The sequence below is a fragment of the Salvelinus sp. IW2-2015 genome, linkage group LG8 (genome assembly GCF_002910315.2).
Source record: "Salvelinus sp. IW2-2015 linkage group LG8, ASM291031v2, whole genome shotgun sequence".
Taxonomy (NCBI): domain Eukaryota; kingdom Metazoa; phylum Chordata; class Actinopteri; order Salmoniformes; family Salmonidae; genus Salvelinus; species Salvelinus sp. IW2-2015.
This window is the reverse complement of record NC_036848.1, coordinates 11,657,500-11,685,389: the sequence shown is the minus strand read 5'-3', so window position 1 is coordinate 11,685,389 and position 27,890 is coordinate 11,657,500. Positions and strand designations below refer to the sequence as shown.

At 42.7% G+C, this 27,890-nt stretch overlaps 1 protein-coding gene and 1 long non-coding RNA gene across 2 annotated transcripts; one reads left to right on the top strand and one right to left on the bottom strand.

The window, feature by feature from the left end:
- The first annotated feature begins 202 nt into the window (after nucleotides 1–202).
- Nucleotides 203–1,269, top strand: LOC139028133 (uncharacterized). Its single transcript, XR_011480313.1, has 2 exons — nucleotides 203–370; nucleotides 539–1,269. It is a non-coding gene; the product is annotated as an uncharacterized lncRNA (long non-coding RNA).
- si:ch211-203d1.3 (protein phosphatase Slingshot homolog 3) lies at nucleotides 758–27,572 on the bottom strand. The gene is made up of 17 exons (XM_023992382.2): nucleotides 27,412–27,572; nucleotides 26,688–26,849; nucleotides 24,852–24,889; nucleotides 24,441–24,627; nucleotides 23,629–23,744; nucleotides 23,417–23,485; nucleotides 21,429–21,494; nucleotides 19,977–20,159; nucleotides 17,220–17,313; nucleotides 16,718–16,846; nucleotides 15,961–16,007; nucleotides 15,690–15,836; nucleotides 15,265–15,465; nucleotides 13,473–13,656; nucleotides 4,174–4,422; nucleotides 3,967–4,065; nucleotides 758–3,892 (listed from the first exon to the last, which is right to left on the bottom strand). The coding sequence occupies exons 2-17, from the start codon at nucleotides 26,733–26,735 to the stop codon at nucleotides 3,698–3,700; spliced, it is 2,052 nt and encodes a 683-aa protein (XP_023848150.1). The 5' UTR covers nucleotides 26,736–26,849; nucleotides 27,412–27,572; the 3' UTR covers nucleotides 758–3,697.
- Nucleotides 27,573–27,890: the final 318 nt, after the last annotated feature.

Here is a 27,890-nt window from a genome sequence, read left to right as displayed (position 1 = left end):
GGGCTGGAGAACAACTTGGCCCTCAAAAGTTCTACCATGGGTGTGGCTACCTCTGTACCCGTTCATACTTGGACAGATGTACACTTTTATAACCCCTTGCCTTTTTCCCCTCTTCTCTACATCTGTCATCCCTTGCTTCTCCACCTCTACCCCCCCATTTCCTTCAGGTTGGTGTTCTCGCGCTCCCAGCACCACATGACAACAGAGGTGTTTGTCAACAGTGATCCAGTTCCTGTGCTGTCATGTTCCACCAAAGAGTGGGCCCTGAAGCGTGAGCTTGTTCACCCGTTGTGTGGCAGCGAGGTGTCGTCAGGCTGGCATCATTAGGATGGTGTACAGACACATCCCCTGGCAGTACCGCTCTGATGCTGTAAGTACAGGCGGATGTCTGAGACAGTACATAGAGGCAGTATCAAATGGTTTAGGGATTTTGACCAAAGGACTGTCAAGTCATCCATATGTGACAACAGGCTTCATGTTGTTTGGGGTTGTGTTTAGGGAGATATGTTAATCACTTTTCATTTCTTTTTCTTCCCAGGTTGTCGTTTCGTACAGCGATGAAAGAGGGAGTTACTCTGAACCACGACAATTCATCGGGACCTAACTTTAGGGGCCAAAAGTTTCCATTATACTAGTATTATGTAAATATCAACATAACTAAAGGCTCTTAGCCAATCCAACAAAATATCATTTCCCCCCCGTTTGTTGTACACAGAAAAGTCAACAAAAAAAAAAAGGCAGACAAATGAACATGACATTGGTTACTCTGAAACATTTATTCACTCATACAGTATATCTGTAAACAAATGTGCTGAAAACAGTGGGGGAGATAACACTTATCCAGAACAATGACAGATACAGGTCATTGATCAATTTGATTGCATAACAGCAGAGGTTGGCTCAGGCAGTGTCAATGGGATGAAGGTTTCAATGATGAATATAAAAACACAGCCAGCTGAAGACTTTAAAAACCATTGGATCGATAAAGAAATCAGCATGAAGAGCGGAAGAACCATTCAGTTTAACTGAGGAAAGTTCCGAAACTTACCATAATGCCAAAACTACCTCAAACCTCTCAAAACTCCAAAATAGACACAAAAACCCTACTTTAACCTGACCAACATCATGCTAACATGCACGCTGGTCATAATCATCAAAGTCAGAGGACATACACAGAGGAACGCATTCAATGCAAGTAGCTACATAACACAATCCCATTCAAGCAAGGAACAAGACAAACCTTTAAATCAATATGAAAAACAGCCACCAGCTCAGAGAAATAGCAATATACCGTAGATATTATAAATACTTTAAATCAGGGTCTGTGTATTCGGGTAATAACTTGGTTATTTGGGTCCCACGTCCAAGGCACTCTTACAGCAAGGCTATTTGTGGAACGACAGCGAAATATTTAAAAAAAATTAAAACATCTCCAATAATTTAAAGGGATTTAACACCCAAGATTTAAAAAGAGGGTACGAGTTTTCTAATGATCCTCAAATCTGTTTTTAGATTAAGGCCTACATTCAATCAGTTCAAGCGTTAACGGGCGATAGCAGGCAACCGCTTAGCGGATGTTTTGGTGGTGTCGCAGGTGAGTGGAACTGTCAAGTCGGTGAGCAGCTGCTCGATCACTGTAACAAAGCCACATCCGCCGCACTCACGTTAGAAGTTCAGAATGAGAACGTGAAGGCTATATAGAAATAATTACGCTCAAATTGAAAAATCATTAAACAAAATAATGAGGATTTCTATCAGCGTAATCAAGGTGTAGATTACATCTCACATTCCAGTGTTCGAACTTGTAAACAAGTCTGCATGGGTTTTTTCTTAATGCGACTGCATGCTGGGAGCCAGTTGTGAATTTGACAGCTCTAACGCAGTTCCACCTCCAACACCGTCAAAACATTAGCTACGCGGCTGTCTGCTGAAGCAGATCTGATTGAATTGGGCCCTAAAACTCAAGGACAGAAAGTTCATTGGCACAGAGGAACACATTGTCACAGTCTGGTGTCCTTGGATTGGTCATGAATTGGTCCAGAATAATAACACAGCTTAAAACAGTCACTCATTATTACTATTTTGAAACCTCAGTGAGAAAATTCAAGTTTTGGATCATTGAGCCAGCATGAATTAGCATGCCATTTTCATAAAGTAAAAAGATCTAGCTTGTATGTGCGTTTAAAAAAAAGAAAATCCATAAAATAAGGGCACTTAAAATACACAACCTGAACTGGCAGCCTCAAATTCAGAGAATACAAATGAATTATTGCATAGATATCATGAAACCATAGAGGTCATAGGTCATGAGAGAAGGAGGGCACACTACACATGCGGTATGATAATGTACTTCAGTGACAGTAGGTAAGTCTAACCAGAAATACTAAGCTTTGGTCGTACACATAATTATTGGTGGCGTAATACTGCAGTGACATAAAACAAAGTGAGCCATCACTACCAATGGAGTGTAAATGTGTTGGGGAACAGTTTGTGATATATTAAAAGAACCAAAAAGGAAATATTGTGCAAAAGGAATAACGCTTAAATAATCAAATTATACAGTGTACACAAAACATTAGGAACACCTCTTTCCATGACAGGTGAATCCAGGAGAAAGTTATGATCCCTTATTGATGTCACCATTTCAAATCAGTGTAGATGATGGGGAGGAGACAGGTTAAAGAAGGATTTTTGAGACGAGGATTGTGTTTGTGTGCCATTCAGTGGGTGAAATCAGCTAAACAAAATATTTAAGTGCATTTGAACGGTGTAAGGTGCCAGGTACCCCGGTTTGAGTGTCAAGAACTGCAACGCTGCTGGATTTTTCACACTCAACAGTTTCCTGTGTTTGAGGACATCCAGCCAACTTGACACAGCTGTGGCGAGGATTGAAGTCAACATTTGCCAGCATCCCTGTGGGAACGCTTGACAGCTTGTAGAGTCCATTCCCCAATGAATGTTTTGTATACTCCGTGTATAACGCTATGATAGTTGGGAGTCTAAAGCCTTGTTCACATTGGCAGTTTGAAGTAACAAAAAAAAAATGCATATAAGATTCAAATCTGTTATTTTTCCTGCAGTATGAACAGAAACATATTTCAAAACACCTTCGTAGGTGGGTTGAAATCAGGTACTAATCAGATTCCTGGCCATGCAACTTGTCTGAACAGTCAAATCGGATTTATTTGCCCGCTAATGGTTTTTAGACTCATTTGGCATATCTTGTTGCTTGCTAGCCACTCTGTTGACAGTTTGACAAGAACATGGTAGCTAACGAGCTTGTTAATTGTTTACAAACAAATTAGTGAATGTGCTAGTTGACTGCTTTGGCTAGTCAAAAAGGACTCATTGCTACACCACCAATCAGCCTACACCACCGCGCGCACACACCCATCATTACTATGACAACTAGTGTAGCCATGTAAGCAAATGCCTGCTGTCTGAACAAACACAAATCTGATTTGGTCACTTGTAACTTGCTGTTTGGACAGTCAGTATTCCAAAACAGAATTGAAAAACACTGATTTTAGCTTTAAGGCCTGCAGTGTGAACAAGGCTTAAGTAGTATGATGTATATAAATACCTTTGGGTGATTCATGTTTATAGCTTGAAAGAAGGCAGAACATTTAATCTCTTCCTATTAGTGTCTACTCTAGGCTTCTCTTTCTCCATCCATTCTCCCCTTCTCTCTCCCCCTCTACCGCCCTTCCATCATCTTGGTATCTCCTTCCCTGGACCCAGGTTTACTTGGCCCCGCCCCTTCACATTTTCTGGGATCTGATAGGCTGCTTGGCTCAGGTGAAACATCCACATGGGCCCTCTGATGCATGAGGCCCTTCCGTCCATGACTCTGCCTCCGCTGCCCTGGAGACCGCCGGTGACTGTTGGCAATCTACATCGCCCAATAATAAAAAGGTAAGAAAGGGTAGGAAAAATGGTTGCTTTCTTTTCTCTTACACCTCTTACCTGTTCATTCCTTAGGTCCTCATTGTCCAGTTCGTTGATGGACTGCATGAGAGAGAAGAGGTTCATCCTGCCACTGCGACTGGGGCTCTGAGAGGACGCCTAGAGGGAGGATATTAAAGATGGATAAACAGGTTGGTTTTGACATTGGTTCAATGTAATATAAAATGTTAGAGAAGGTTTTGTCATGTCACTTGAGAGGTTGCCCACCTTGTCACTGTCGTGTACAGTGATGAGGGGATTGGCTGCAGACGGTTCCGTGGGTGGGGCGGCCGGTTCCGTGGGTGGGGCGGCCGGGTCCGTGGGTGGGGCGGCCGGGTCCGTGGGTGGGGCGGCCGGGTCCGTGGGTGGGGCGGCCGGGTCCGTGGGGGGGGCGGCCGGTTCCGTGCGTGGGGCGGCCGATTCCGTGCGTGGGGCGTCTGCGTCAGTCTCAACCTTGGGGGCAGGCTCTTCAAATACCTAGTCAAAACAGAGATTGAGAGAGAAGTCTTTTGATTGCACCTCAAAGGATTCACAAAAACCAAATAATCCGGATCTTGACAATATCATCCTAACTAGGGCTGTTACGGTGACTGTCACGAGTAATGACCTTAATGATGTCACCATTGCCCTTGAGTCTAAGCAATGTTGTGCTGCTATTTTTATTGACTTCGCCAAAGCTTTTGATATGGTAGACCAGTGGTTCCTAAACTTTTTATAGTCCCGTACCCCTTCAAACATTCAACCTCCAGTTGCGTTCCCCCTCTAGCACCAGGGTCAGCGCACTCAAATGTTTTTTTGCCATCATTGTAAGCCTGCCCCATACACACACCACAATACATTTATTAAACATTAGAAAGAGTGCGAGTTTGTCACAGCCCGGCTCGTGGGAAGTGACAAAGAGCTCTTATAGGACCAGGGCACTAATAATTTTGCTCTTTATTTAGCCATTTTACATATAAAACCTTATTTTTTCATAAATTCTGAGTAACTCACAACAGGTTAATGAGAAGGGTGTGCTTGAAAGGATGCACAACTCTGCAATGTTGGTTTGTATTGGAGAGTCTGTCTTAAATCATTTTCCACACGCAGTCTGTGCCTGTATTTAGTTTTCATGCTAGTGAGGGCCGAGAAGCCAATCTCACATAAGTACGTGGTTGCAAAGAGCATCAGTGTCTTAATGGCACGATGAAACTGAGCGCAGCCCAATCCAGAAGCCTGGCAGTGGCTTCTGATTAAATTTTCACAGAACTGCTTGCTGCAATTTCGATGAGGCTCTCTTGTTCAGATATCGGGAAGTGGACTGAGGCAGGGCATGAAAGAGATAACGAATCCAGTTTGTGTTCTCCATTTCGGGAAAGTACCTGCGTAATTGCGGATCCAGCTCACTCAGGTGCGTCGCTATATCACATTTGACATTGTCTGTAAGCTCGAGTTCATTTGCACACAGAAAAAAAAAAATCATACGATGATGGAAAGACCTGTGTTGTCTGTCTTTGTTAATGCAGACAAAAAAAGAGCTCCAACTTCTTAAATCATAGCCTCAATTTTGTCCCGCACATTGAATATAGTTGCGGAGAGTCCCTGTAATCCTAGATTCAGATAATTCAGGCGAGAAAAAACCCCCACCCAGATAGGCCAGTCGTGTGAGAAACTCGTCATCATGCAAGCAGTCAGACAAGTGAAAATGGTCAGTAAACAAAACTAAGAGCATCTCTCAACTAAAAAGAAAACATCAATACTTTGCCACTTGATAACCAGCGCACTTCTGTATGTTGTAAAAGCGTTACATGGTCGCTGCCCATATCATTGCATAATGCAGAAAATACATGGGTCCAGAGGCCTTGCTTATTAACAAAGTTAACCATTTTCACTGTAGTGTCCAAAACGTCTTTCAAGCTGTCAGGCATTCCCTTGGCCGCAAGAGCCTCTCGGTGGATGCTGCAGTGTACCCAAGTGGCATCGGGAGCAACTGCTTGCACGCTCGTTACCACTCCACTATGTCTCCCCGTCATGGCTTTTGCGCCATCAGTACAGATACCAATACATCTTGACCACCAAAGTCCATTTGATTTCACAAAGCTGTACAGTACTTTAAAAATATCCTCTCATATTGTCCTGGTTTCCAGTGGTTTGCAGAAGAGGATGTCTTCCTTAATTGACCCCCCCATAAATGTACCGAGCATATACCAGGAGCTGTGCCAGGCCCGCCACATCTGTTGACTCATCCAGCTGTAACGCATATAATTCACTGGCTTGTATGCAAAGCAGTAATTGTTTCAAAACATCTCATGCTAGGTCACTGATGTGTTGTGAAACAGTGTTTGATGAAGTCATTGTCTGTATAGTTTTTGGGGCCTTTTCCCCCAGCCATATCCTCAGCAACAGGAAGAATTAAGTACTCCACAATAGTATGGGGCTTGCCTGTCCTAGCCACTCAGTAGCTCACCATATAAGACGCTTCCAGCCCCTTATTAAAATGGTATCTGTTGCTTTTATACAGGTCTTACTACTCGAAAGTCATCTTTATTCTCGCTCAAAAAACTCACGTGGCTTATTTTACAAATTGTCATGTTTCGTTTCTAAATGTCTGTGCAAGAGTGAATGTTTCCCGCAAGAGTGTAACAGTTAATGTGATTGGATGTTAATTATTTGACTCGGCTACCTGTATTTGACATTGTGTTAATTCGCTGAACACTAGATTGTTTCATTTTATTTTTGGCAGTGGAACGAGGCTACTCAGGTGAAAAACTCATCCAAAATGTATAGCCCCGTTGGAAAACATGAAATGCACTGTTTGAAAATGTGATAAAAAAAATTATATATATATTTTTTTAATTTGGCGTACCCCCGACACCATTCCCCAGTTTGGGAATACCTGCAGTAGACCATTCTATTCTTGTGGGCCGGCTAAGGAGTATTTGTGTCTCGGATGGGTCTTTGGCTTGGTTTGCCAACTACCTCTCTCAAAGAGAGCAGTGTATAAAGTCAGAATATCTTCTGTCTCAGCCACTGCCTGTCACCAAGGGTGTACCACAAGGCTCAATCCTAGGCACCACGCTCTTCTCAATTTACATCAACATCATAGCTCAGGCAGTAGGAAGCTCTCTTATCCATTTATATGCAGACGATACAGTCTTATACTCAGCTGGCCCCTTCCGTATTTTGTGTTAAACACTCTACAACAAAGCTTTCTTAGTGTCCCACAAGCTTTCTCTGCCCTTAACCTTGTGCTGAACACCTCCAAAACAAAGGTCATGTGGTTTGGTAAGAAGAATGCCCCTCTCCCCACAGGTGTGATTACTATCTCTGAGGGTTTAAAACTTGAGGTAGTCACATCATACAAGTACTTGGGAGTATGGCTAGATGGTGCACTGTCCTTCTCTCAGCACATATCAAAGCTGCAGGCTAAATTAATATCTAGACTTGGTTTCCTCTATCGTAATCACTCTTTCACCCCAGCTGCCAAACTAACCCTGATTCATATGACCAGCCTACCCATGCTAGATTACGGAGAAGTAATTTATAGATCGGCAGGTAAAGGTGCTCTCGAGCGGCTAGATGTTCTTTACCATTCGGACATTAGATTTGCCACCAATGCTCCTTATAGGACACATCCCTGCACTCTATACTCATCTGGAAACTGGTCATCTCTGTATACCCGTCGCAAGACCCACTGGTTGATGCTCATTTATAAAACCCTCTTAGGCGCCCCCCCCCCCCGATATCTACTGCAGCCCTTATAACCCACATACAACACCCGTTCTGCCAGTCACATTCTGTTAAAGGTCCCCAAAGCACACACATCCCTGGTTCGCTCCTCTTTTCAGTTCGCTGCAGCTAGCGACTGGAACGACCTGCAACAAACTGGACAGTTTCTCAATCTCTTCATTCAAAGAATCAATCATGGACACTCTTACTGACAGTTGTGGCTGCTTTGCGTGATGCATTGATGTCTCTACCTTCTTGCCCTTTGTGCTTGGTTGTCTGTGCCGAATAATGTCTGTACCATGTTTTGTGCTGCTGCCATGTTGCTACCATATTGTCGTCATGTTGTGTTGCTGCCATATTGTTGTCATGTTGTGTTGCTGCCATGCTATGTTGTTGTCTTAGGTCTCTATGTAGTGTTGTCGTCATGTGTGTTTTGTCCTTTATTTTTAATCCCAGCCCTCGTCCCCGCATGAGGCCTTTTGATAGGCCGTCATTGTAAATAAGAATTTGTTATTAACTGACTAGCCTAGTAAAATAAAAAAGGTTAAATAAAAATGACCGCAGTCAAATCCCACGTGACCATTAAGTCAAGGTAACTAGGCTACTCCAAAACGGTTCTCTGTAAATAAAAGGCGCTGATGGGCGTTAGCAGGTTGCGTAGGCTACTAATGGTCGTTAAGTCGCTAATGGCCTGGTAACTCTGCGTTCTATTGTCCCTCTAACATCAATACATATGGTTGATAATATTACTAGTTTATCTAGCTTGTTCTGCGTTGCATATAATCGATGCGGTGCCCATAATCGATGCGGTGCCCATTAATTTATGATCGAATCACAGCCTACTTCGTCAAACGGGTGATGATTTAACAAGCGCATTCGCAAAAAAAAAGCACTGTCGTTGCACCAACGTACCTAACCATAAACATCAATGCCTTTCTTAAAATGAATACACAAGTATATATTTTTAAACCTGCATATTTAGTTAATATTGCGTGGTAACATGAATTTCTTTTAACAAGGGAAATTGTGTCACTTCTCTTGCGTTCTGTGCAAGCAGAGTCAGGGTATATGCAGCAGTTTGGGCAGCCTGGCTCATGGCGAACTGTGAGACCATTCCTTCCTAAGAAAGAACGTAATTAATTTGCCAGAATTGTACATAATTATGACATAACATTGAAGGTTGTGCAATGTAACAGCAATATTTTGACTTAGGGATGCCACACGTTAGATAAAATACGGAACGGTTCCGTATTTCACTGAAAGAATAAACGTTTTGTTTTCTAAATGATAGTTTCTGGATTTTACCATATTAATGATCTAAGGCTCATATTTCTGTGTGCTATTATATTAAGTCTATGATTTGATAGAGCAGTCTGACTGAGCGATGGTAGGCAACAGCACGCTCGTAAGCATTCATTCAAACAGCACTTTCCTGCATTTGCCAGCAGCTCTTCGCTGTGCTTCAAGCATTGCGCTGTTTATGCGCAAGCCTATCAACTCACTCTATCAACGCAAGCCTATCAACTCCCAAGATTAGGCTGGCAATACTATAGTGCCTATAAGAACATCCAATAATCAAAGGTATATGAAATACTCCTATAATAACTACAACTTCTTACCTGGGAATATTGAAGACTCATGTTAAACGGAACCACCAGCTTTCATATGTTCTGAGCAAGAAACTTAAACGTCAGCTTTTTTTACATGGCAAACATTGCACTTTTACTTTCTTCTCCAGCACTTTATTTTTGCATTATTTAAACCAAAATGAACACGTTTTATTTATTTGAGACTAAATTGATTTTATTGATGTATTATATTAAGTTAAAATAAAAGTGTTCATTCAGTATTGTCATTATTACAAATGTATATAAAAAATAAATAAAATCGGCATCGGCTATTTGTGGTCCTCCAATAATCGGTATCGGCGTTGAAAAATCCTAATCGGTCGACCTCTAGTTGCAATAGTAGAATACTGCCCTTTTCCACGCTAATTTTTTTTTTCATGCCTCCAAAAAAATGTGTTGCATTCTGAAAACGTACGTGTATTGACCATGGAATTAAATGTCAAGTTCCACATTTTTATATTTAAATAGACCGCTATTATTCGAAATGTCTCATCCATCCTTCAAACAACTCCACGCTCCAAGTGAGTGGAACAGTAGGATAGAAAAACATAATAAATAAATATAATAAATAAGATATTTCTAAAAAAAACTTTTTTTGCTTTGTCGTTATGAGAATGTATTTTAGGGTCCGAATACTTTCCAAATGCACTGTAAGGAGCGGGAAGCACACATATGCATCATTGGGTATCTTGCAAAGTTTAGGCCATTAACTGTTAGATTAATATATTATACAGGTAACTAGTAGCATATATTTAGCGATCTAGCCAATACATTTAGAGTTTTCACTTCCTCAGATATATAAATTATGGAATTGAGAATTTGCTATTGTATCAATTAGTGCCTGTCATTTCAATTGAACATTGTGGTTACATTAAATGAAATCAAATAAATCTCATTCATAATGAAATAATGGTCAAAGGCTGGCAATTTCTTTGCATTCGTATTTCATCAACACTGTCGAGTTCAAGTATAAAGACTATAATATTGTTAAGATTAATATAATAATTATTGTAGGTGATTATAATAACATAGGGTAAAGAAAAATGTTTTAAATAGCACCCTCTTGAACGGAGCCGTATTTTCCTGCATTCTAGACTAGAGCAGTAAGTGAACCCATCTATTAAATGTCAGTTTAGTTGGAACGCAGATCTATTAAAATGCTGATTTTGAGGGTCTGAAAGGCAGACTTTTGAAAGCTAACATGACTCCCTGATCTGAATGAGGATAAATGGAGAGTTACAGTTCTCATTCCGAAATGGACCCAGGGCTTTCCCCCCCGAAATGGACCCAGGGCTTTCCCACCCGAAATGGATAAATACCTTTTAAAACAGAGACTAACATAATTATCTGGTTGATAAGCTGAACCGGGTTGGAGCAAAAGTGCCCTCAAACCGAGTCATAGCGCAACATTTCTTTGTGTGAAAACAGAGTTCTGATGGCCTCTACCAGGCTTGATTTATTTCTCAACTTCTAATATTAGGCACAAATTGCATCGCTTTACAACAGCGTAGCCTACTCGGTAAAAGAGTCCTACATTCTCTATTCAAGTGCATTCTGATGGCATGCCCATGCAGCTGATAATGGCTCATTTTTAATCAACACCAATTTCACACATGCAGTGCATTCGGAAAGTTTTCAGACCCATTGACTTTTTCAAAATTCAGTTAAGTTACAGCCTTATTCTATAATGGTTTAAATTACATTTTCCCCCCCTCAATCTCCACATAATGACGCCACAATACCCCATAATAACGTCACAATACCCCATAATAACAAAGTGAAAACGGGTTTTTAGAAATACCTTATTTACATAAGTATTCACACCGTTTGCTATGAGACTTGAAATTGAGCTCCGGTGCATCCTGTTTCCATCGATCACTCTTGAGATGTTTCTACAATTGTTTATTTATTTAAAAATAAAATAAAATTTTAAAAAAAACTTTTTTTTTAAGGGGTGGATCAGCTTAATATTGCAGAAAGAATGTTGCTTCCATCAATGTAATTGTCTGCATCATTTCCAATCCTCCATATTTTTTTGGTAAATATATATATCCATACACGTATCCATACATATACACATACCTATATAGACATACATACTATTTAAAAGAATATACCTTTATTATTATTCCCCGCAAACCCTACCATCGATCCCCCAATTGGAGTAAACTAATAAACACTTCTGCTTTAACCTTCAATTTATACATCTTATACACAGTCTACTTTACAATAGTTCTCTCTTTGTTCTTAGTCCTTCCTGTTTGTTTCTACAACTTGATTGAAGTCCAGCTGTGGTAAATTCAATTGATTGGACATTATTTTGCAAGGCACACACCTGTCTATGTAAGGTCCCACAGTTGACAGTGCATGTCAGAGCAAAAACCAAGCCATGAGGTTGAAGTAATTGTCTGTAGAGTTTGCGAGACAGGATTGTGTCGAGACAAATTTGGGGAAGGGTACCAAAAAATGTCTGCAGCATTGAAGGTCCCCAAGAACACAGTGGCCTCCATCATTCTTAAATGGAAGAAATTTAGAACCACCAAGACTCATCATAGAGCTGGCTGCCCGGCCAAACTGAGCAATCGGGGGAGAAGGGCCTTGGTCAGCGAGGTGACCAAGAACCCGATGGTCACTGACAGAGCTCCTCTGGAGATGGGAGAACCTTCCAGAAGGACAACCATCTCTGCAGCACTCCACCAATCAGGCCTTTATGGTAGAGTGACCAGACAGAAGTAAAAAGCAAGTGACAGCCCGCTTGGAGTTTGCCAAAAAGGCACTTAAAGTACTCTGACCATGAGAAACAAGATTCTTTGGTCTGATGAAACCAAGATTGAACTCTTTGGCCTGAATGCCAAGTGTCACATCTGGAGGAAACCTAGCACCATCCCAACAGTGACGCATGGTGGTGGCAGCATCATGCTGTGGGGATGTTTTTCAGTGGCAGGGACTGGGAGACTAGTCAGGATTGAGGGAAAGATGAACGGAGCAAAGTACAGAGATCCTTGATGAAAACCTGCTCCAGAGAGCTCAGACTGGGGTCGAAGGTTCACCTTCCAACAGGAAACTAAGCACACAGCCAAGACAATGCAAGAGTGGCTTCGGGACAAGTCTCTGAATGTCCTTGCGTTGCCCAGCCAGAGCCCGGACTTGAACCCGATCAAACATCTCTGGGAGAGACCTGAAAATAGCTGTGCAGCGACAATCCCCATCCAACCTGCCAGAGCTTGAGAGGATCTGCAGAGAAGAAACTCCCCAAATACAGGTGTGCTAAGCTTGTAGCGTCATACCCAAGAAGACTAGGTTGTAAATCACTGCCAAATGTGCTTCAAAGTACTGAGTAAAGGGTCTGAATACTTATGTAAAATGTAATTTCAGTTATTTTATACATTTGCTAAAAACCTGTGTTTCTGCTTTGTCATTATGGGGTATTGTGTGTAGATTGATGAGAAAAAAACGATTTAATCCATTTTAGAATAAGGCTGTAATGTTACAAAATGTGGAAAAGGTCCAGGGATCTGAGTACTTTCCGAACGCACTGCATTTGTTATAGCCCTAATATGTAAAGACAATATTAAATATAGAATAGTCCGATGGGTGAGACTATTATTACTTGTGAATGAGAGACTAATTAACAGCGTGTGCAGTCTAGGCTAGAAACTGAGCTTTCACATGATAGCTTATTACTCTAAACACAGAACAGCCGCTTCATGTCCTCACTCCCTCGGCAATCGTATGAGAAAAATGCATTTTATTCAGCCATGTTCACTTATAGTCTTCTTAATATAAAATCATAAAATAATGTCACGGGAATTATAAGCATATCTTGTCTGCTAAATGAACAGCCTTGGCTGCCATTGGCATGGCGCATAGCCAGATAACATACAGTAGACCAACTCAGAATATGAAATTCTGTTCTTAAATACATTTCTTCATATCATGTTTCTTAAGACCTGCCTAAAATAATGGATTTACTGTGACGGTGTATATTAAATGGATTTATTAGACTTTAAAAAATGTAGTTGTTCTAAAGGCGCACATCAGCGGTTTGTATACTTTGGAGATGCTTAACGTGTTTATGTTAGAGGTCAATTACCATGAGACCGGCAATCATTTGCATGACAGTTACTAGCTGACCATATGTAATGTTCACCACAGCACTAATCCTAACCATAAACATTCTGTAACTTTTACCTCTTTATCTGCCTCATCAACTTCATCCGGACTCTCCATCTCTTCTTCATCCTCCTCCTCCTCTTCGTCACTCTCCTCCTCCTCCTCCTCCTCTTCGTCCTCCTCATCATTGCTGCGTGAAGCAGCAGACCTCTTTCTCTTCTCTCGCGACATCCGCCTCCAGAGAGCGCTGTGGCGCTGCTGACTGGAATGGAGGGTACAGTGAACATACAGGTGATGTCGACGATATCATAACCGCCATCGATAAGAGACAATACTGTGCAGCCGTATTCATCAACCTGGCCAAGGCTTTCGACTCTGTCAATCACCACACTCTTATTGGCAGACTCAACAGCCTTGGTTTCTCAACTGATTGCCTCGCCTGGTTCACCAACTACTTCTCTGATAGAGTTCAGTATGTCAAATCGGAGGGCCTGTTGTCCGGACCTCTGGCAGTCTCTATGGGGGTGCCACAGGGTTCAATTCTTGGGCCGACTCTCTTCTCTGTATACATCAATGATGTCGCTCTTGCTCCTGGTGATTCTCTGATCCACCTCTATGCAGAGGACACCATTCTGTATACTTACGGCCCTTCTTTGGACACTTAACTAACCTCCAGAAGAGCTTCAATGCCATACAACTCTCCTTCCGTGGTCTCCAATTGCTCTTAAATGCAAGTAAAACTAAATGCATGCTCTTCAACCGATCACTGCCCGCCCATCCAGCATCACTACCCTGGACGGTTCTAACTTAGAATATGTGGACAACTACAAATACCTAGGTGTCTGATTAGACTGTAAACTCTCATTCCAGACTCACATTAAGCATCTCCAAACCAAAATTAAATCTAGAATCGGCTTCCTATTTCGCAACAAAGCATCCTTCACTCATGCTGCCAAACATACCCTCGTAAAACTGACCATCCTACCGATCCTCGACTTCGGCGATATCATTTATAAAATAGCCTCCAACACTCTACTCAACAAATTGGATGCAGTCTATCACAGTGCCATCTGTTTTGTCACCAAAGCCCCATATACTACCCACCACTGCGACCTGTACGCTCTCGTTGGCTGGCCCTCGCTTCATATTCGTCGCCAAACCCACTGGCTCCAGGTCATCTACAAGTCTTTGCTAGGTAAAGCCCCGCCTTATCTCAGCTCATTGGTCACCATAGCAGCACCCACCCGTAGCACGTGCTCCAGCAGGTATATCTCACTGGTCACCCCCAAAGCCAATTCCTCTTTTGGCTGCCTTTCCTTCCAGTTCTCTGCTGCCAATGACTGGAACGAACTGCAAAAAAATCACTGAAGCTGGAGACTCATATCTCACTCACTAGTTTTAAGCACCAGCTGTCAGAGCAGCTCACAGATCACTGCACCTGTACATAGCCCATCTGTAAACAGCCCATCCAACTACCTCATCCCCATACTGTATTTATTTATTTATCTTGCTCCTTTGCACCCCAGTATCTCTACTTGCACATCTACCATTCCAGTGTTTAATTGCTATATTGTAATTACTTCGCCACCATGGCCTATTTATTGCCTTACCTCCCTTATTTTACCTCATTTACACACTGTATATAGACTTTCTTATTTTTTCTACTGTATTATTGACTGTATGTTTGATTATTCCATGTGTAACTCTGTGTTGTTGTATGTGTCAATCTGCTGTGCTTTATCTTGGCCAGGTTGCAGTTGTAAATGAGAACTTGTTCTCAACTATCCTACCTGGTTAAATAAAAGGTGAAATAAAAAATAATAATGTCACACACACACACAAACCAAACACGATAAATGAATATGCTGACCTGGCGTTAAGGATGCCGCTGTAGGTGTGGAGTTGCTTCATGAAGCCGACGTTGGGCTGGACAATGGGCCTGCGGTCCCTGACGTAGGACAGAGCCACCTCCAGGGGCCAGCGCTGCTGCTTCATGGCGTATGCCACCACCGTGGACCCAGAGCGAGACACGCCCATCTTACAGTGCACCAGCACCGCCTTGCCACTCTGCCTGTATGGGGGGAAAGAGAGGGGTTGTGTCATCATTGTGCGACTACTGATGGAGTGTCATCATTGTGCGACTGTCGCTGGTTTATCCAGGGGGGCACAAAGTTACAAAACATTCAAACAGTAAAAAAATATTTATAGAAAAAACTAATCTATGTCAAAGCCATATCGTTAGAGTACAATGCAGGGAGAACGTATAGGAGAGAGAGGGGAGGAGGGTGGAACTACCTGGCTGTGTTGATGAAGGTGTATGTGTCTTTCCAGTGTGACAGCAGGTCTGTAGCCTCCACGTCGTACACCCTGATGTTCATGTAGCTGAAGGACTCTGGGAAGAAGTTATCGATCTCCCGCGTAATGTTCAGGATGTAGCCCACACTGAAACATCGGCAGAAACTTAGTTACCCAGCAACCACACACTTTGGCTTGCTCGTTTGCACGCACCTTATACAAGTCAATAACAAGAGCACACGCACACCAACACAGTAAATGAAAGGTTTACTTGTTTTTCTGTAGCTCCTCAAAGTTGGCAGCATTCCACTCAGACCCCTAAAAGAGAGAGAGACAGAGCCTTATTCACTGAAGACGAGAGGACACTAGAGGGCCAGCGCTTTATATTCAACAGCTGTAAACACTAGGCTCTGAAAAGGGAAGTTTGAGTCATGCGACATACTCTTGGTTGCAGCACACATCCCCTGTGGCTCAGTTGATAGAGCATTGCGCATACAATGCCAGGGTTGTAGGTTTGATTCTCACGGGGGGACCAATACCAAAATGTATGAACTATGCACTCACTACTGGAAGTCACTCTGGATAATAGCGTCTGCTAAATGACTCAAATGTAAACATTTATAAATGTACTTCCTGTCATGATCAGCTCTGAGGAGATTTCCTTACAACTTAACTGGTCCAGTGTCATATATTCTTTACAACCTCATAATTAAGGTTAGGGACTACTGCTGAGTGGCATCTGATTCCAGAGCTGTGGTTAGGGGCTACTGCTGAGTGGCATCTGATTCCAGAGCTGTGGTTAGGGGCTACTGCTGAGTGGCATTGATTCCAGAGCTGTGGTTAGGGGCTACTGCTGAGTGGCATTGATTCCAGAGCTGTGGTTAGGGGCTACTGCTGAGTGGCATCTGATTCCAGAGCTGTGGTTAGGGGCTACTGCTGAGTGGCATCTGATTCCAGAGCTGTGGTTAGGGGCTACTGCTGAGTGGTATAAGCCAAGACGTCAAATGTGACAGTCAGATGGGACTCACCAGGTACAAATAGTCAAATATTTTGGAGGGCTTGTCCATCTGCGCCATGGTGACCATCATTTCATTGTCGATGTATTCCTTGTAGTTCTTCATATCCATGCCTATCCTGGTCTCCAGGGCACTGCGGACCTGGGGAAGGAGACAGGAAGAGGATGGCCAACTGATCAACAGCACAACACCATGTTTGCTCCCTCTGGGAATTCAATCCATCCATGAGGTTATAAGGGGCTGTTGAGCTCTGGTTGTGACTTGGCTGGTTTAATTGGCTTGTGTTACAAGTGAGGTGTCATAGATCCGGACACAAGACTCTTAAAGTCATTAATTTAGGTCACAGACTGTAGACAGACTGCCTCTATATTACCAGATAATTGATTTACTTCTACTTGTATTTCAGACAGCTATGTCAGCCATTGTTTGTCCGTGACAAGTATTGGTCTTCTTGCATACTTTGGGGCTTGTTCCAATATATAACATCCCATTGTCTTGTCCTTCTCTGTGGTACCTGTTTGGAGGTGATGTTCTCCAGGTCCTCTGTTCTCATGATGTCTCGGAGTTCCTCTTTGATCTGCCTCTCCACAGACACCCTCTCCGTCGAGCTGTGCAGAGACAAGAGTATCACTACCCGCTTCCCCTTACACAGTTCACCAACACACAAACATAGAATAAAACTTTGTCCATCCAGGATGGACATTTTTCTTTGGCATCACTTTCCATTAAAATAATCACATTTACATTTACATTTAAGTCATTTAGCAGACGCTCTTATCCAGAGCGAATCACATACACATACATTCTCACATCATACACATTTAAACCAGTCAGTCCATCATGTTGTACACTAACAGAGGACATTAATACATTCACTCACAACCGACCGCTGTCCCAACTACACTGGATAGATAAGTACATATACCGATACAATTTACTTTGCATTTAGTCGTCCAACAGCACAAGGTACGAATTAATGTTTGAACACGTTCTTCTTGGCCATTCTGAAGTGCCGGACAGAGTGAAGCCTCTCAAACTGAGGGTGGGAGGGGTCGCCAACAACAGCCGGTGCCTTCTTTTTGGTTGCCTTGTGGAAGAGAATGCTCAAATGTGCTTGTGATCGACCAATTACTTTGCTGGCTGTGTTTACTATTCTGGTCAATTTGCTTTTGCTCGTCACGCTCAGATTACCAGGCGGTCATATTGAACGTGAGGATGCACCAAGCTGCTGTACACCCTCTCCAGAACATCCTGGCTGACCCCAAACCCCTTTAATTTCCTGATTAAGAACAGGCGTTACCTTGTTTTTATTTATTTTTTTAAATACAGAGTTCTACCAGAGCCATGTCATCCTCATACTTGAAAAGGCTCACATTGCTTCCTTGGATCTTCAGCTCATTAGTGTAGATAGAGAACAGTGAAAGGACACACCTGGGGCACCCGTGTTCAGGGTCAGTTCAACAGAGGGGGCTCCATTCATGAGGACCCTCTGTAGGCGGTCAGTTAAAAAGTTCTTCATCCAACCTGTGAGGCCTCCGTTGATTACTGGACCTGAATGTCGTTTCAGCAGTGTGCATTTGCATTGTATTAAAAGCTGAACTAAAATCAATAAATAAAATGTGATTTTGCATGTTGAAGCTTACTAGCCACCATGTTCACCAATGTCAGGGTAGCATCCTCAGTCCCCCGCTGTGCCTAATAGCAAACTAACAGGTCCAGTTGATCTGCTATGGAAAGGTTAAGGTGCTTACTAACAACCCTTTCCATGCATTTGTCCAAAAGTGGTGTGAGGGCCACAGGTCGAAAGTCATTTGGCCCCTGACTTCTTAGGCACCGGTACAATGGTCGACACCTTCCAGGATTTTGGCACTGTACAGGTTCTCATCAGGAGTTGAAACAGTCGTGTGAGCGCTCCCTTGAGCCAGTCGGCGCAGACCTACATAGTCCCCATAGTCCGTCTGGGCCCGGTGCTTTGTGTGGCTTAATATTTAACAAGCATGAGGCCACCTCGTTCTCTTATCTGGACAGGAGAGGATTTGGGGATACTCGCACCTATTTGTTTACATTCGTCTCTAACAAAACCAGTGTAGGTCGTTTACAAAGGATGAACAGTCTGCCATATTATTCTCCATTTTCTTCCCATCATTGCATTAAAGCCCTTCCCATGCTTGTCTTGCATGTACAGAACCTCTGCTCCACTTTATCCTAGGTCCAGGCACATAGACCAGAATAATGGTAATTTGTCCAAACTCGTGTGGTAGATAGAATGTTCCCGATGGGTGCCTGGTGCACACTTGTCCAATCACATTACACATCGTGGCCCAAGTATTATCTACAAAGATACATTGATTTGTGACGTTTTGTCTCGATCTGCTCTAAAGACAGTGTATCCATCAATGTTCACATTTAACTAGGCAAGTCAGTTAAAAACAAATTGTTATTTACAATGACGGCCTGCACCGGCGAAACCCGGACGACGCTGGGCCTGTTGTGCGCCGCCCTATGGGACTCCCAATCACGACCGGTCGTGATACAGCCTGGTCCTGCTTGAGCCACGTTTCTGTAAATCAGATTAAATTACTTCCCCTACAGTCCTCTTCAAATGTAGCCCTTGCCGCTAACTCATCCAGTTTGTTATTTAATGACCGCACATTTCACAGGGCTCAAGAGGTGGTATCAGGAACAGGTGTTGGCTTCCCCGCCTCCGTACTCTGTTCCTGTTACCACCTCTTGAGCCTCGCTTCTTCTTAGTTTCCCTTTTTGACTTTGTGTAGAACAATCATCGGGCAAGGTAATGCTGTTTGGGTGTGAGCTTTCTCGGGAGCGGGTGACGGCTTCCCCGCCTCCATACTCTGTTCCACCTCTTGAGCCTCGCCTCTTAGTTCCCCTTTTTGACTTTGTAGAACAACCATCAGGCAAGGCAATGCTGTTTTGGAGAGTGAACTTTATCTCGGAAAGAGAACATAAACTCATGAGAGTAGGTGATGGTGGTTGATTTACTCACTGAATCTCTACAACCTCCGGTAGTGATTGTAAAGTTTTCCGCATTTTACTGCGATTAGGATTAAGGTCGTCCCACATGCCACGAACAATATACACTGTTAAACTTGCGACACACTTAGATGTCGATAAAACGAAACAAAATGTAACGATATAACTATAAAAACAAACAATATAAACAAACAATTCACGCAGGTGAGCTCAGGGTCAGGCAGCATTGCCGCGCCCCCTAGGGTGTCAAAAATAAATAGAGAGAGACACGTGCACACACCTCTGTCCGGCGCTGTCCCTCCTAATTGACTCCAGGCCTGTCATGGCTCCCCACTCGTTTAGACAGAGGCGATTAGACTCCACATGCCCATAGTAGTGTTGGGCCCAGTCCAGCCCACAGCCTGGAATCACTGCACCCTTCACCGCCCGCTCACAACAGCCATGCAGCGCCTGCAACACTGACCTGGGGACAGCGACAGACACATTAGGCGCAGGGGTGGGCAATTCCAGTCCTTGAGGGCCTGATTGGTGTCACAGTTTTGCCCCAGCTAACACACCTGACTCCAATAATCACCTAATCATGATCTTCAGTTTAGAATGCAATTTGATTAATCAGCTGTGTTGGCTAGGGATGGAGAAAAAGTACCCAATTGTCATACTTGAGTAAAAGTAAAGATATCTTAATAGAAAATTACTCAAGTAAAAGTCACCCAGTAAAATACTACTTGAGTAAAAGTCTAAAAGTATTTGGTTTTAGGTATACTTAAGTATCAAATGTAAATGTAATTGCTAAAATGTACTTAAGTATCAAAAGTAGGCCTCCTGAATGGCACAGCGGTCTAAGGCACTGCATCGCAGCGCTAGAGGCGTCACTACAGATCCGGATTCGATCCCGGTCTGTGTCGCAGGCGGCCGCAACCAGGAGACCCATGAGGCGGTACAAAATTGGCCCAGCATTGTCCGGGTTAGGGGAGGGTTTGGCCACTCTAGTGACTCCTGTGGCGGGCCGGACGCATGCACGCTGACACAGGACGCCAGTTTGTACGGTGTTTCCTCCAATGATGGGACAAGACTAACTACCAATTGGATATCACGAAATTGGGGAGAAAAATTGGCATCAGACGGCACCATTTTCTTAGATTTTTTTTTTTTTACCGATAGCTAGGGGCACACTCCAACACTCAGACATCATTTACAAACGAAACATGTGTTTAGTGAGTCTGCCAGATCAGAGGCTGTAGGATTGACCAGGGATGTTTTCTTGGTTAAGTGTGTGAATTAGACAACTTTTCTGTCCTGCTAACCATTCAAAATGTAATAAGTACTTTTGAGTATCATGGAAAATGTATGGAGTAAAAAGTTCATAATTTTCTTTAGGAATGTATTTAGGTAAAAGTAGTCAAAAATCTAAAAGTACAGATACCCCAAAAAACTACTTAAGTTGTACTTTCAAGTATTTTTACTTAAGTACTTTACACCACTGAAAAAGTGTGACACCAATAAGGCCCTCGACAACTGGAGTTGCCCACCCCTGCAGGATCTAGACAGGGGAAGTGGCAAGGCCATGACAGATGAAAGCGTAGAGGTTCTAGGTCATTCTATTACAGTACTGAAAAGGAATATTGTGTGTGTGTGTTTACTTTATGGAAACAGAATAAAAGTCTGTATGGAAACAGGCTTGAATAAAACCTACCACTCAGTCTGTATGGAAACAGGCTTGAATAAAACCTACCACATGGTCTGTATGGAAACAGGCTTGAAGATTCTTGTCTCTTCTGCTGACGTGACACTGAACCCACTGAGGAGGGAGATTGAGAGAGAACGTGTGCAAGACAGATGGTGTGAGAATGAGAACACTGTTAACTGTGTGAGCCTGCTGATGGCAGAAAACCAGTCTGTGGGTGTGAGATCAAAGACCGTCTGTATCAAACAGACACACAGCATGTGAGCCCTATTACTAGACTTGGCCGAATATACCATTTAACGGGGTATTTCAAAATACAGCCAGTATAATTTTCAATACCGTTTAAAAAAATACAAAAAAATATAAAAGTTGAGTACAACTATAAGAAGTCTAAGATGTGTCAAATAAATGATATCCAGTTCAGGGCTCCAGCTATATATTTGGTTTGCTAACTAAGTGTCTAGATGTCAAGATCAAGCTTCTTGGTTACAGCAGAGACATTAAATTCCCTCTTGGATAAAGATCCCTGTTGCCTAAATTGTGTTGTGAGACAAATATTTGTGTCATTATTATTATAATTGACTAATTAGCGCCCCTTGTACGCACTTATGGTAATACCGTGTACCCCAGTATAGTACAGAAACGGTATGAAAATCTGGATAGAGCCCAACCCTACATATTATCTATACATTACAACTAGACAGAACAGGCAGGGCTACAAAATCAAAACTCTAATGCTGTTTCTGGGGTTTTATTTAGCTCCAGATCTGAACATGTCCTCAAAAGCTCTTTCATACTCCTAGTTAAGATCGGAGGTGGAGTAATCTGATCCTAGATCTGTGGTAAAAGGAAACTTCTTGCTTGAGCCGACACTCCTGCACACTCAGGTCAATGAGCAACACAATCCTGACCACATCCCAGAACAGCCAAAAGCACTATATAAACTTTACAGTCAACACATTGTTAGCAAACCTTTATAAAGTACTTACAGTGCATTCGGAAATTATTCAAAGCCAATGACTTTTACAACATTTTGTTACGTTACAGCCTAATTCTAAAATTGATTAAATAAACATTTTCCTCATCAATCTACACACAATACCCCATAATGACAAAGCGAAAACAGGTTTAGACATTTTTGCAAATTTATTACAAATTTAAAACCTAATTTACATAAGTATTCAGACCCTTTGCTATAAGACTCAAAATTGAGCTCAGGTGCATCCTGTTTCCATTGATCATCCTTGAGTGCTCAGGACTGGGGCGAAGGGTCACCTTCCAAGAGGGCAACGACCCTAAGCACACAGCCAAGACAACGCAGGAGTCGCTTCGGGACAAGTCTCTGAATGTCCTTGAGTGGCCCAGCCAGAGCCTGGACATGAACCCGATTGAACATCTCTAGAGACCTGAAAATAACTGTGCAGCGACACTCCCCATCCAACCTGACAGAGCTTGAGAGGATCTGCAGAGAAGAATGAGAGAAACTCTCCAAATACAGGTGTGCCAAGCTTGTAGCGTCATACCCAAGAAGACTCTAGGTTGTAAATCACTGCCAAAGGTGCCTCAACAAAGTACTGAGGAAAGGATCTGAAATCTTATGCAAATGTGATATTTCCTTCTTATTTTTGCAAACATTTCTAAAACCTATTTTTGCTTTGTCATTATGGGGTATTGTGTGTAGATGGATGAGAATTTTATTTAATCCATTTTAGAACAAGGCTGTAACGTAACAAAACGTGGAAAAAGTCAAAGGGTCTGAATACTTTCCGAATGCACTGTATGTGATGAATGCAGATGTTAAAAGTGTTGACATAAGGGGCGACATAGTGACAGAAACAGATGTAATTCACGTACATAAACAGAGAGAGATTACTCATTAGTATTATTATGTCTGGCCAGCCTCCAAGATGCCAGGCCAACCGTGGAACAGGCTCAGCTAGCTATTTCCTAGTTTCCTCATTTGACTCCTGCACTCAGGAAATCCATCAATTTTTCTCTCTGTTTCTAACGGCAGTGGGTTTTCTCCCACTTCTTACCCATCTCCGTCCAGGTACACTTGTGTGGCACTCCATATGGGCACAACCATACCGATAGTACACTGATCACTGAAAGACACAGAGACAGACTGTTTTCATCCCTCGGTTTTGGCAACATTTACTAGATTTATTTTTAACACAAGTCGTTCTCTAGTCTAGACCCATCTGATGTATCCATGGAAACATGTTAATGGTTACAGCATGGAACACACCTGTCTGTGTCGGGGAAGTCCATGCCCAGGAGAATGCTCTCCTGTTTGTTACCGAGGGTGGAGACCACGATCAGATACCTCACTCTGACTGGACTCACTGACTCCAACCTCACTGCCTGCAAGGACAGGGGGAGGTAGGAGGGAGAGAGGGAGGGGGAGGTAGGAGAAGAGAGGGAGGGGGAGGTGAGAGGGAGGTAGGAAGGAGAGAGGGAGGTAGGAAGGAGAGGGAAGAACAGTGGGATAAGCGAACGGTTAAGCATAATAAGGGGTGAGAGAGGGGTAAAGGGCATTTATGAATGTGTAGGTGAATGTTACTAGTGGATGAGTGCCAGTCTGTGTGTACCATCACGCCAACTCCTTGTTATGCCAAACATGTTTGGGCTTGACAACGAGCAATGGAGTTGGCAAGAGCACGAACAGATCTGGTACCAGATCTAGGATGTTACATGGTGGTGGTGTATAGGGTGAGATACCATCCTTGCTATAATGTAAGGAGCTTTGAGACCTAGTGAAAAGCATTACATGAATGTGACCCATTAGTAGATGCTTTTAACATGACATTACTCAGTGTATCGCGCCTGTTATTGTCATGCAATTGTAACAGAAGTGGTTTGGTGAAGCACGTAACAGTGATGAGTAACCCTGGCTGATGAGAGACCTGAAGACTTGCATTATCTAAGCACTAACACAGTGTTGTGGTATGCAGACTACAGATGACCCAAGTTTAAACCGTCACACAATGCCGGTTCTATCCATTGTATGCTTATTCTATACATTCTACCGGTGGTCATGTGACAGCTGATGGGTCTCACCAGTTTGATAGTGTCCTCTGGTCTTAGTAATGACACCATGGCATGCAGATGTCTGTGCTGTGTGTCTGAAGCTCCGCCCCCCAGCTTCAGGGGTGAAGGAGAGTGATTGGGTGATGTCTCTTCATGAGGCTCCTCCCTCTCTCCTTCCAAGAGAAGGACGGCCCCCTTGACCAGAGCAAAGCTCTCCCTGTTATGGGGGATTTAATTATTATTCCTGTATTATGAATTACTGTGAAACTGTATATTATGTTATTGTGCAGGAATGGTTGTAAAAATATATTTATATATTAAAAACATTTTCTCTGCAAGTTCAAATGTTCACAACATACATATCACAACTGTAGTTATTTTATCCAAACTATAGAAACATTTAATTCACAACCAAAAGGCCAACAACAACAAAAAGTATACCTTTTCTGAAGTCTCCCTCTTCTTGGAATGCTTTCATCCTTCAAGAAATTATTTGAAAGATGATTAATTCACTAACCCTTTAGCCAGTGCCAGTCCGTTTGGGCTATCATGCAAACTCCCTGTCAATCATTGCCATGCCAAACTTCACTTGACAATGACCACAATGAAGTTGGCAAGAACACAAACAGATCTGGGACCAGGCTAAACTCTTCACTGTGAAAATCTACAATCTGATAAATATGTCATCTTTTGTTACATGATGAAGTCCGCTGATTACAGAGTGACAAACCTCTTTAATTATAGAGTCATTCCATTGATTACAGCAGAAATCTAAAGTGGCGTGTCCTGAAAGAATGAGCAGGATCACTTGTAAAATGTGCAGCTACAAAGATAAGAGGCAGAGGAAACAACTACGGAAGTTAAAAAACCGAGGGACACAGAGAAAGGAGGGAGACGGGGATAAGAAACAGAGGAATAGAAAAGACAACAGAGAGGGGGGGAAAAAAGAGTAAGAACAGAATGCATGAGGGAGTGGGGGTTAGCAGTGTGAGTGAGTGAAACTTGAGACAGTAACATTACCTGTTATGCAACTGACATGTCTAGACAGACACGAAAAAAAAGAGTAGAGGGGTGCTGGAGACGAGGAAAGGACAGGAGAGGACAGGAGAGGAGCATTGTGGGTTACAAAGGAGGAGTGAAGGAGAAGAAAAAAAAGGAACTAACAGTAGTAGAGATTTAAGACTCAATGACAGTGGAATGCAGGGGGGGGTTATGGCAAAGTTATGTCCGCCAGCCTGGGGAAGCTGGGAACAGAAAAGTGAAACTGTTGCCTGATGTATTGGCACACTCGTAACATACCAAAGAGGCCTTGGAATTAACAACGTTTAAATGAGCCTGTTAAAGTTGCTCTAAAATGTTTAAAGAGAAGTGAAAGAGAAATACAGAAAGAGTGAGGGGAGAAATGATAAGGACATAAGGAGGATGAGTGTTACCATTTGGAACACTGTCTGTGTGGTGGAATCAAGGGTTAGGCAGCAGGAGTAGATTTGACTACTGTAGTCACCCACAAATACAGATACACTGTGACATAATGTACCTTGACCTTAAATCACACCCGATTCAATTAGTCAACTATCACCAAGCCCTTGACTAATTGAATCAGGTGTGCCAGTTCAGGGCTACAACACATATGTGAAATGTTGGGTGGTCCACGAGGAGAGGGTTGGGAAGAACTGATCTATGGCATGTTGTGCCCTCTAGTTATCTGCTTTATTGCTGCATGGCCGATGTTTTGGGGTGGGGGTGCTGACATTTGTCTGGGGGGGTGCAGAGGAAATATTTTGAGGCGTGGGGCACGGGGGTACGAAATAGCTCTCCGCTCTGCTGACGAGTAGTTTTCTCCGCTCATACAGGAGTAATAAAGGCCTAGAGCACTAATTTTGTGGAACAATATATTAAACTATTTTAAATAACAAAACATATATATATTTTTTTTTTATTGTGATTTATCAGGGGGTGCTGAAGCACCCTCAGTATCCCTACTTCCAGAGGCTATGCCATCTTCTCTACCAGGGAGCATCAAAGACCCTTGACACCCACAGGGTACAATGCCATGATGACATCGAGAATATAATAAATACATCAAGCAGGACACTTGACAGCTTCAGGCAATGATTGTTGTTCATTAAATCAAAGAAAATATATTCTGGATGAATAGGCAATAGCAGGTGTAGCCAGTGCATCAAATCGCACAGTGTTATGATGTGAAGGCAATGTCATGGAAAATAAAAAATCTAGTATTTCTACATTGAGATGTGCGCGGGAAAGGGGACTCACCGGAGCCGTGGAGATGGACGGGGGCCGGTGCAGGGTCAGCAGAGCCATAGCAATGCACGGCTCGGTCCGCAGGTTCTTCACAAGCGCCTTGCGAGACGCGGGCAGGGGGGTTCCTCAAATATGTGGTAGGGTGGGCGTGGTGGCGAGGATGTAATCACAAATCTGGAACGTAGTTGGAGCGGATTATCAAATACCCGTTTCTAAAGATACAGTATGCTCTGCAGACAACCTAGATATTGGAGGAGACGCAAATGGACATTTGAAACGTAACGTTATAGTTAGGCATCACATGGAAGATAGCCATTGTAGTGACATGCCAAGCATTCCTTCACAATGTCCACGTATGGTTATGAAATAATCGTGTGCTATACTGCGCTCGAGTGCACATCACACGCAAAGATCCCCCCAAAACATTATATATATATATATAGTAGTTACAATTAAACAATAGCTAGCTAACTAGTCGTGTCTGAAAAATACCAACATTTGAGAAGCTAGAACATGGAGTTGATGTCATATGGAAGACATCAATTATGTTTGAGTTGACAGTGCTGTTGATCGACTACAAATCAACAAGCTGTGCCAGCTAACAAGCTAGTCAGGACGTAATTTACAGTCGATAGGCAACTGATCCATATGCTAGCTAGCTAAAAACAAGCGTGAAAGTGATAGAGAACGATCGAGCAAGAGTTCCTCTATTCCTTGCTTCCGACAAAATGCCTACTTATTTTGTATTTGGACGCTTCTCCCTCACACGCAGTCAGCTTCGATAGACAGCTATTTTTAATAATTCGCTTTGGCAAAAGTTGCTCCACTCTGATATCCAAAGTCAAGGAGAGTTTACTATTTAATGGAACCAGGAAGAAAACATATAGGCACGGAAAAGTAAACATACCCTTACAAGGAGGGGCATGGAGGAATGGTTCTCTTAAAGGGGAAAGGACACGATTTATATTATAAAGAATATCCTAATCGCTCTCAAAATTATGTTGTTTTACTTTTGTAAATTATCTGCATCAATCCAGTTATTCCGTTTTTTTTATTTCTAGTGTAGGCTACTTTCCAGAACCATATTAATTGATGTATATCTGATGTATGCCTTTAGCAAACTATATTGATACATTTATTTGGGACGGCCTAGTGGTTAGGCCAGTAACCGAAAGGTTCCTGGATCGAATCCCCGCTGAACAAGGCAGTTAAGCC

Coding starts and splice junctions, on each gene's coding strand:
- si:ch211-203d1.3 (XM_023992382.2), bottom strand. CDS start 26,735: ATGGCTCTGCTGACCCTGCACCGGCCCCCGTCCATCTCCACGGCTCCG. Junction 24,890..26,687: donor CGTCCATCTCCACGGCTCCG/GTGAGTCCCCTT, acceptor AATTTCTTGAAG/GATGAAAGCATTCCAAGAAG. Junction 16,847..17,219: donor AGAACATCACCTCCAAACAG/GTACCACAGAGA, acceptor CTCCTTCCCCAG/GTCCGCAGTGCCCTGGAGAC.